The sequence below is a fragment of the Gavialis gangeticus genome, unplaced genomic scaffold, assembly GCF_001723915.1.
Source record: "Gavialis gangeticus isolate Ggan-Ray unplaced genomic scaffold, GavGan_comp1, whole genome shotgun sequence".
NCBI lineage: Eukaryota > Metazoa > Chordata > Crocodylia > Gavialidae > Gavialis > Gavialis gangeticus.
In genome coordinates, this window is record NW_017729032.1 from 35,307,733 (window position 1) to 35,317,587 (window position 9,855).

Below are 9,855 nucleotides of genomic sequence, written 5' to 3' on the forward strand. Positions count from 1 at the left end.
ACCCTCTGGGTGTGGCCCTCCAGCCAGTTGGCGACCCATTTGATTGTGTGGGTGTCGACACCACAGTCCCCCAGTTTTTTAATGAGAACAGGGTGAGAGACAGTGTCAAAGGCCTTCCAAAAGTCCTGAAAGACTATGTCCACTGCTACTCCTGCATCTAAGGATTTGGTGACCTGGTCATAGAAGGCCACCAGGTTGGACTGACAGGACCTGCCTCTAATGAACCTGTGTTGGTTGCCCCTAAGCATTTATCTCCCCCGCTGGCTCTTCATGGACATGTGCCAGGATAATTCTCTCAAAAAGCTTACCCAGGATCAAGGTAAGACTACCTGGCCTATAGTTTCCCGGGTCCTCCTTCCTCCCCTTTTTGAAGATGGGAACCACACTGGCCCTCTTCCAGTCCTCTGGCACCACACCAGAGCACCACGAGTGCTCGTAAAGCTGTGCCAGGGGTCCCGCAATGACCTCAGCTAATTCCCTCAGCACTCTGGGGTGGAGATCGTCCACCCTCCTGACTTTTACCCATACCTACTATTTCCCATTAGTAAATGAGGACAGAAACTCTGAAGCTTAATAAGACATTTCTCACCTAATAATTTTCTTTCCACTAAGAGCTACTTTTCCTCGCTGAATTTTCCCTTCACCCACAGCAGTCTGTTAAATGACCAGAAAGCAAACAGAATTTCATCTCTAAAATAAAAGCTAAAATATAATTGTTTTAAAGTGAATTAGTGTATTAAGTTGTAATCTTAATGCTACTAATCTGTTACTAGAGTGTTTCTGAGGCTCTGGAAGAAGTCTTCTGTTACAAGGTCAACACGTAGTCTTGAAGTCTAGCAGCAGCATTGAACTACCTCCATATTCTATAGGGAGAGAGCGTTAACCCACTAGGGACCAAAAACTATCAGGCACGAACTCTGCACTGTAAATTAGGTTGTTTCTAACTAGTGGAGGACAGAGGTTCTGGAACAGCCTTCGCTCATAGGAATAGTGGGGGCAAATGATCTAGATAGTTTTCAAATGAAACTTGCTGAATTTCAGTGGGATTATATGGCACAGTTGCTTACCACAGAAGAAAACTCAATTTGAGGCCGATTTACACGATAGTTTTGACAGCACAGCTTTACTGATTACACTTCCTAGCAAATATAATAATGCCAACAAAACTCTCGCTGCAAGCAACTTTGCTGACAGAAGAGAGCGGCTGTTGGTTTCGTCTGTCAGTAGTTCTCAAACCTCATTACACTCATACACCCAGCTCTTAGTTTGACTTGTTTTTTGTCTACAGGAAAATAATAGAGCAGTTGCTCAGAAACACCGTAACAGGTCAGAAGGTTTTTAACACTGGATTCTTATTGGGTTCATCTTGTAAATTATATTTACACTCCTACAAGTGCTCACATTGTGTGACACCCCACAGCTCCCTGGCTGAGAATCACTGGGTCATGTTGTCTGGGGAGCTGGTGTACCTGCAGTGGCAGAAAGGCCCTTTTGTCAGCATGTGTGGCATATTCATTATAGGGCTGTGCCAACTTATAGCTGTTGTGTAGCATGCACAAGCCCTTGGGGATGCAGGAGTTCCCATCTAGCCCTATGTTCATTTTCTGTATTATAAAATGGGAAGCATCAGTAATTATAATCCTGCTTCTGAAAAAGGGTAAAAATACAAATGACTTATGTTTTAAGAGGAAAAACTCTTCAATATTACCATAAATGGAAGGAAGGCCAAAAACATCTTTTAAAAAAAATCTTTTGTAGGTGCTGTGAGAAAACGATGGCTGTGATGAGAAATTCCCAAGAAGCTTTGCTAACTATTGTAGAGGTAAATGTTTTTCATGCTTCCTGATGAATAACTGAAAGAAAATTGTTCTTTCTCTCTCTATATATTGAAGTATGATTGAAATGATCAGCTGCGTTGAATCTTTGCTTCTTCCTATTGTACACTTCAGTTGAAGTGTCTAAAACTGTTCATCTCTAGCTTTTTTAAACTGTCCTCAGCTCATGTTTTCTGTGGCAACTCTTTAAGGCATTAAAGTTACAAACCTGTTCCTTCAATATCTAAGGCTTCTAGTCAGAGAAGTATGTAGCACTTCTAATGTTTGTAGTGCTGCATGTCTAGTAAGCAAACATGCAGTAGAACATCGCTTAGTTTACTGAGTTTTTTGCTCTGGTAGTTGCATGCTAGAGCAGAACCTAGTATTTGAGGTACATCATAAAGCACCTGAACAGGAAAAGAAGTGAAACAACAGAATTGATTAATAATTTCAGTAGGAAAAAACCATGAATTTAATAGGCACTCTAGAATATGTACTGAAAAGGAGAAACAGGTTAATCAGTGTAAAAAAGGATCGACCTCTTTATTGAAGAGGGAGGACAAAGGCAGTTGGATCAGAACTGAAGCTCTTAGAGTATCAGGGGATGGGGCAGCAACACGCTTTTGCTTTGTGTTCATCTCTGCTTATTTGCTGTGTTCTGTCACTACTGGATTAAGTCACATGCAAGGGTTCTACTCACTTGTGGACTTCAGCTGTTTAATTTCTCTCTTCCTGTTAAGCCATTAAACTATCAATAATTAGGATTTTAATGCTTGTTTTCTTCTTGACTAGGTATTGCTGTATGACCCCCTCTTTGACTGGACTATGAATCCTCTGAAAGCACTGTACTTGCAACAGAGACCAGAGGATAAGGCTGACATCAGCGCCACTCTCAACGTTGATCATCAGCAGTGTAACAGAAAAGCCAAGTAAGGGGGTTAATTCTTGCCTAGATTTATTCATAGATTCATAGGTGTTAGGCTTGGAAGGGACCTCAGTAGGTCATCAAGTCCGACTCCCTGCCCTGGGCAGGAAAGAACGCTGGGGTTAGATGACCCCAGCAAGGTGCATGTCCAGTTTCCTCTTGAAGACTGCCAAGGCAGGGGAGAGCACCACCTCCCTTGGAAGCCCATTCCAGATTCTGGCAATCCTTAGTGTGAAGAAGTTCTTTCTAAAGTCCACCCTAAATCTGCTCTCTATCAATTTGTGGCCATTGTTCCTAGTTACTCCAGGGGGTGCCCCAGTAAACAGAGCATTTCCTGTTCCCTGCTGCCCTCCCCTGATGAGTTTACAGGCAGCCACAAGATCATCTCTCAGCCTTCTCTTGTGAAGGCTGAAGAGATCTAGGTCCATCGATCTCTCCTCGTAGGGCCTTGCCTGCAGGCCTCTAACCATACGAGTGGCCTCCTCTGAACCCTCTCAAGATTCTCTGTATCCCTCTTGAAGTGTGGCGCCCAAAACTGGACACAGTACTGCAACTGTGGTCTGACCAGTGCCGCATAGGGGGGAAGCATCACCTCCCTGGACCTGTTCATCATGCATCTTCTAATGGATGATAAAGTGCGGTTAGCCTTGATCACTTTGTCACATTGACAACCCATGCTCATCTTGGAGTCAACTATGACTCCAAGATCCCTTTCTGCTGCTGTGCTGCTGAGAAGGTCATCCCCCAGCCTGTAAGTGTGTTGGTGGTTCTTTTTGCCCAGGTGTAGCACTTTGCATTTGTCTTTGTTGAACTGTATCCTATTTTGTTCTGCCCATTTTTCCAACCTGTCCAGATCCACCTGGATCCGTTCCCTACCCTCTGGTGTGTTAACTTTGCCCCACAATTTGGTATCATCTGTGAACTTGGACAGGGTGCTCTCGATGCCCTTGTCCAAGTCACTGATGAAGACATTGAATAGCACCAGTCCAAGGACCGAGCCTTGTGGGGCTCCACTGCTAACATCTTTCCAAGTTGATATCAGCCCATCCACCACCACTCTCTGGGTGTGACCCCTAAGCCAATTTGCCACCCACCTGACCATATAATCATCTACATCACAGCTTGTCTTCTTTCCTAAAGTTTTGCATCCTCTTCTGGCTGCACGCTCAGTTTGATTCTTTTTCATTTTTATTTTTCTGGCAGTGATCAGAGTTTTAACAAAGTGGCAGAACGTGTCTTGATGAGGCTTCAGGAGAAACTGAAAGGTGTAGAAGAAGGGATAGTGCTCAGTGTGGGAGGACAGGTGAACCTTCTTATACAGCAAGCCATGGACCCCAAAAACCTCAGCCGACTCTTTCCAGGGTGGAAACCTTGGGTTTGATCTGGAAGTATCCACTAAGTTGTAGAGCAAATAAGCCTGTTCGATTCTTGGCGAAAGAATATTGGTCAGCATTTTATATTTATATTCCAGAAATTTCCAGATAATCTCAGAAGTGATTGTGTAGGTTTATAAACAGTTTTGAAATCAATGTTTAATTTCTTTAATGAATATCCAATTATTCTCCACAACTTTCATCAGGATAGTGTTCTGGTATTCCTGTGCCGTACAATGGAAATTTTCAAGGAATGGTTATTCCTCTCAAACTAGGAATTAAGTGGCTTCTACATGTAAATCCTTTTATAAAACCTTGAATTCTTATTATTAGTGTTTGACATTTCCTAAAACTTGACTCAAATCTCAGATTACTGGTTAAGTATCTCTACACCCTTGTTTTGTATAGTGTTTTTTTATAATAATAATAAGACTACGTAATCTGTATTGAGTGGAATCATCTGTAAACTAGAAAACATGGAATAACCAAGTGCATTTATAAAAGAAGCAGCACTGTATCTTCAAGTCTGTTGTGCAATGGTACTTGACAAAATTCAAAACAGACCTAAAAAGAGCTTCATATGCAAGTTTATTTTTCAGACTACTAATGCTGCAGCTACCAATGAGAGAACATCATCACTGCACAATGCCTTCTTGATATAAATCATCTTTGAGTCAAGTATATTTATAGTGCTGCATTTTTGTGCCTTTTTAGTTTAAATTGTATTGGCATTTTCTTTGCATAAGCAAGGATTTTAACAGCATTAGCAACCAAGTTAGTCTTATCTTAAAACTCTTCTGCAAAAATTTACTATGGGCTGAAACCTGACACACAAGTTCTGACCCAAAAATATGCAGCCTTTCCATATCGGAGAGAAATACAAAATTTTAAAATTATAATGTGAATACAGAACTTGTTTACTTAATTTGTACAGTTTTATTTTATATATTGAATTGCATGTCCCTTTGTTTTTTTAAGCAATCAGATAGTTAATGAACTTGCACAAAGCAGGAATCTCTTCAGACAGTTTTGTGTTTGTTATACTTTTTTAAATCCTTCCTGAAATATTTAATGTTTAAAAAAATACAAATAAAATATATTAAATTTGACATAGTCTCTCAAAATGCTGAGGTTGGACTTCAGCATTTCGCTCATGTTAGTTTGTCTTGCTTTTATCATTTCAGTTTTTAAGTTTCTTACATTTTTGTCAATACTTGCACAAATTTAATTCCTTCATGCTGATAGAAATGGAAAACGAAGGTAGAATGAAATTATCTTCCTATAAGAAGATGTTAATTTGTAGACTGAAAATGAAATGGGTCAAACAGAGCATGAATGTTAATGGTTGCATAGGAAAGGAAAGGGTCATAGCTTCCAGCCATGGGTAATAAGTAGGAAAACTCTGAACAGAAAAGTGCTGACCAAGATGTAAAACAGTTAATGCCTAAAGTTAGGCTCCTCAATAAGTGTTCTGATTTTCAAATATGACTTCTATTGGAGTTGGTAAGTGCTCAGCACTTCTGACCCAAGTAATTTGTAGGGAGTGTTTAGGTCCTAATTTAAAAAAGAAAATCTTGGCCATTGGCTGTATTACTTGAACGTTATTAACATTCTTAAAAAAGAAATCACTGCATGGGACTTTTAAATCAATGCAGGGTCTAGGTCTAATGTGTATGGAAGTGTTAGCCTAGCAATTATTAGTATGTATTATCCCCATTGCACCTGTTGCATAGAATTATTCTTTAAAGGGACAGTTTCAATTTTTTTTACCTGAAATTTAGATATTGTATTGAAAAACAAAAGAAAGCAAATAAAAAAAATTAAAATTTAACCCAAATAAAAAATGTTCAGCTTCAGAGAAAATATATTTAATTATTCCACTCCCGTGTTGTGAACTCAGTATTTTACTGAATGAAGAAAAGAAAATGCAAGTAACAGTCTATTTTACTGTCTCAGCTAAACAAAATAGAAATAAATATATAAGTAGTTTGAACTGAATATAGTTAGTATATGCAAGTATGACTGTCATATTGACAGTTTTCCTTTTAAGAAGGAATACCTAATTTTGGCATGTTCATACATAATACATAGTGTTTTTCCAGAGAACTCAGCTGTTAAACTTAACCTTACAATGAAGTTACCTGTCTCAAGCCATAATAATACTCTTCTTATGACCAGGGATCATCAGGCATTGAGCTTTCCCTTTGCACATTCTAATAGTTTTTCCTTTTTAAAGGTCAGAATTAGAGACTGATATTGTAGTTAATTTTCTAGCATATGCAGGATAAAAAAGTATGACTTTTATCCTGCATATACTAAAAAATTAACTACAATATCAGTGACAGCAGATTTTGCAGCGCTTCAGCTGCAGGGGTGGTGGTGCGGGTTGAAAATAGGGATCCTCTTCATAGTGCAACAAGATGCTGTGGCACTTGTAGTGCTACAAATGCAAATCTGTTCACAGCCTTAGTTTCAAGGTTACTGGACCTGAATTTGAGCTGGGAGAAGGTATTTTGTTCTGAATGTTTCAATCAAATTCAGGTCCAGTAACCTTGAAACTAAGGCTGTGAACAGATTTGCATTTGTAGCACTTGCACCATTTTTGTAGCACCATAGGCAGGGTGCACATCTGTATGCCTGCTTTTTGTAGTTCAACAAGTTTGTATATGGAACTGCAAATATAACATCTGTCTATGACCTAAGATAGCTTGATACCAGAGAGCCATATACAAATTGCCTATATTAGCATGCCAAAAATATGAGAATACAGATAAGTCCGTATCTTTTACATTGTAATATTTTCCTGGCATGCACATTGTTATATGGTTGTAAAAAATGAATTTAACATGGACTGTTTCTAAGGAAAATTTTAGGCCCAGGGAGTCTATGACACTGTGAAGTGACGGGATGGTAAGACTCTGATTTGTATTTTTTTACAATCCAATGTAACTTAGTTACGTATGGGGAAATGTGTTTGTCTTCAGTTTCTGTTGGATAAGTGTCTAGCCTCCAAAACTAGCCCCCTTGGGGATAGATCATAGATTTGAATGAGTTGAGACTGAGCCACTATTAGAGAAGACTGCTGCAGAACAAGGATTGATCTCAGCAGGCAGAAATGAGGAACTGATAACTTTAACCACCATTGTTGTCAGTCTGGAACATTTCATGATCTCCCAAGACCAACATAAACATCAGAATTAAATCCCCAGTGAAAGTTAGTTATGTGATTTTGTTATATAATCCTATGAAACTCTGTGTATCCAGAGTATGTACAGTATATTTTATTGAAACCCCACCCTTATTTGTTATAAACCACTTTTTAACATCCCAGAAAGTTATGACTTTAGTAAATACTGTTTGTAGGTGGTGATGAAGTCTATGCTATTCTGGGCTACTGATAATATTCTACACAAATATAAATGTGCTACACCTTCAAGAGCTATATTACATCATGTGCAAAAGTGTCAATAAAGATATCTTTCTTAATAACAGGTGCTAGCAATAGCTCACTGGAATTTAATTGTGCCACTCTGGTAGATGAAAGTATGCATACTATTATTATTGCTTTCACGATTCAAAACTGAAACACAGTATAAGCCAGCAGTGTCAGATTTACTGGCCCCAGACCAGATCTGGATATTAGGGCTTCTTCTGGGGTGGCAGTGGCAGCAGCCACAGGTCAGGCAGCTGCTTCCTGTGATAGAGGCACGTAAGCAACCACAGGCAAGGCAGCCTCAAGGTGGCTAAAGTAGCCAAAGTCCATGTCCACCAGGCTCCTTGATTTCACAGCAGGGCACACCCACCGCTGGCTGCACACACCACCAGCCACACCCCCAGTTTAGCAAAATCTGAGCAATATGTCTCTAAATGAAAAGACAGATCCCAAATACAAAAATATATACCTACACAGAAAATTACAGCCTTAAATATCAAAATGATGTTTTTAAGTTTTTTGCTTCCAGAACAGTAACCTTCAATGTACTGTGTTTACCTAAATCCAAAAGCTCCGCTTCTTATTAGGGGTGCACAGATAGAGATTTTTGGGCCGATACCAATAGCCAATTTTTAAGGAAGCATATCAGCTGATACCAACCCAGCAACTTGAACAGCTGCTTGTAGCTGGTAAGTCTGATGTGGTGGAAGGGGAGGGAAGGGGTTTGGGGGCAGGGCAGATCAAGGCCCCTATGGTGAGGGAGGAGTGGGACTGAGGCAAACACTGCCCAGCCAGGGTAGGGTGGGCGCAGGACAGAACCACAGCTTGTCCAGTGGCTCCCGTCGCTGCTCCCTCCACTCGTCCAGGAGGGCATGGGGAATGTGTGCCCCCAGATTTGCATGGGGTGGGCTGGGGCCGGGGCTCCACCAAGCTCCTCCCAGCGGAGCAGGGCTGCACTCCAGTGGGCAGTGGCAGCACTGGGAGGGGGCTACTCTGTCCCTGCCCATCCATACATACCCCCAGTTAAAAGCCCCTATTCTAAAAGTAGGATTAAACTTAGATGGTGATCATTCACTGTCTTTTATTTTTTATCTGAGTTTAAGTGATAAAACCCAGCACACTGGACCTACAGTACTTAAAAAATTCTGTTGTGTGAGAGGTGGGGAAATTAATTATATTTTCCTCTGGGATTCACACAACTTTGGGAAAACAGCTCATCTGTACTACTGTACAGCATACCATGGTAGTATTGCTTTATTTTTTCACTTTATACTGTACTGTTGTTAAAAATAAAGAATAAATATAGTCTGATTTTCTATCAGTGAAAGATTTTTCTGCCTCGAGTATGGACTAAATTATGCCCCCCCATCCCCACCCCCCTCACAGTATGAATCACAATTTACCAATTGACTTGCTCTGGAGTTGCTCCCTATCTAGTCATTCTTTTTAGTATCTAGTCAAGACTAATCAGTTCAATGTCTTAATGCTATATCATAGTCTAAATAGGTGATTCTTGAACCTTTTAGACTTGAGGCACCCCTTGGAAAATACCAGCCCTTTATTTTCAATTGCTTTTTGAGTACAGAAGAATACTACACCAATTCTGTTGTGAAGACCTCGGAGAGACCATAGTCCAATTTGAAACCTCTGGGCTTCTACTGTGAATTGTATGGAAATGTTTCCACACTTAACAGTGTTTACATTGCTTGGAACACAGTGGCATCCTTGAAAGGATCTCAAGGCACCTGAGGGGTACCACGTCAGCCTGGTTAAAACTCATTGGTCTAGACAGACTATGCATAGCAAGACTGACTTGCTTAACCCAAAGACCCCATCAAGAGAAGTCAGTTTCTCCTGACTTTACAGAAGCCTTCCCTGCATACAACCAGTTCTACTGGTTGAATTGGAACAATTTAGTTCAGCGTATGTACACCACCATAGGACACACACCAGGTATAACTACCTTACATCAATTTAGCTTTGTCAGGCAAGGCCCAATAAAGTATTAACAAGTGGTGAGGAGACTGCAGTAGGGACCATGTGACTACAGTCCTATCTATGGTAGCTGAGAATAAGACAAACCAACAGGGCAAACCTGATGTGTTTTGTCACAATACAAATTAACCTGCTTTATATAATGCATGAAACTGAATTCTAGACTCCCAACACTAACTGCTACTCTTGCCCTTTCTTGTGTCCTGCTACTGCTGCTTCCCTTCCAAGTCCTCAAGGGAGCTGGTGCTGTTTTTACACTCAGTTCTCCAAAATCCCACATCCACCGAAGACATGGCATCTGTCTCCTGAAATCTC

The 9,855-nt window shown here is 40.4% G+C and overlaps 2 protein-coding genes across 6 annotated transcripts in view; one reads left to right on the forward strand and one right to left on the reverse strand.

Annotated features, from left to right (window-relative positions):
- ATM (ATM serine/threonine kinase) overlaps positions 1-5,264 on the forward strand; it is a 134,670-nt gene extending 129,406 nt beyond the window's left edge. For all 3 annotated transcript variants that reach the window (XM_019524367.1, XM_019524368.1, XM_019524366.1), the window contains exons 62-64: positions 1,759-1,822; positions 2,607-2,743; positions 3,943-5,264. In XM_019524367.1, coding sequence (XP_019379912.1) covers positions 1,759-1,822; positions 2,607-2,743; positions 3,943-4,120 — 379 coding nt within the window. In that variant the 3' untranslated portion in view covers positions 4,121-5,264. The remainder of the gene's footprint in view (positions 1-1,758; positions 1,823-2,606; positions 2,744-3,942) is intronic.
- CUNH11orf65 (chromosome unknown C11orf65 homolog) overlaps positions 1-9,855 on the reverse strand; it is a 64,122-nt gene that overhangs the window by 8,473 nt on the left and 45,794 nt on the right. For 2 of the 3 annotated variants that reach the window (XR_002098889.1, XR_002098890.1), the window contains one exon: positions 1,366-1,469. The exons of the other annotated variant lie outside the window; for it this stretch is intronic. The gene's annotated coding sequence lies outside the window, so the exon portion shown is untranslated. The remainder of the gene's footprint in view (positions 1-1,365; positions 1,470-9,855) is intronic. 3 annotated transcript variants of the gene reach the window in all.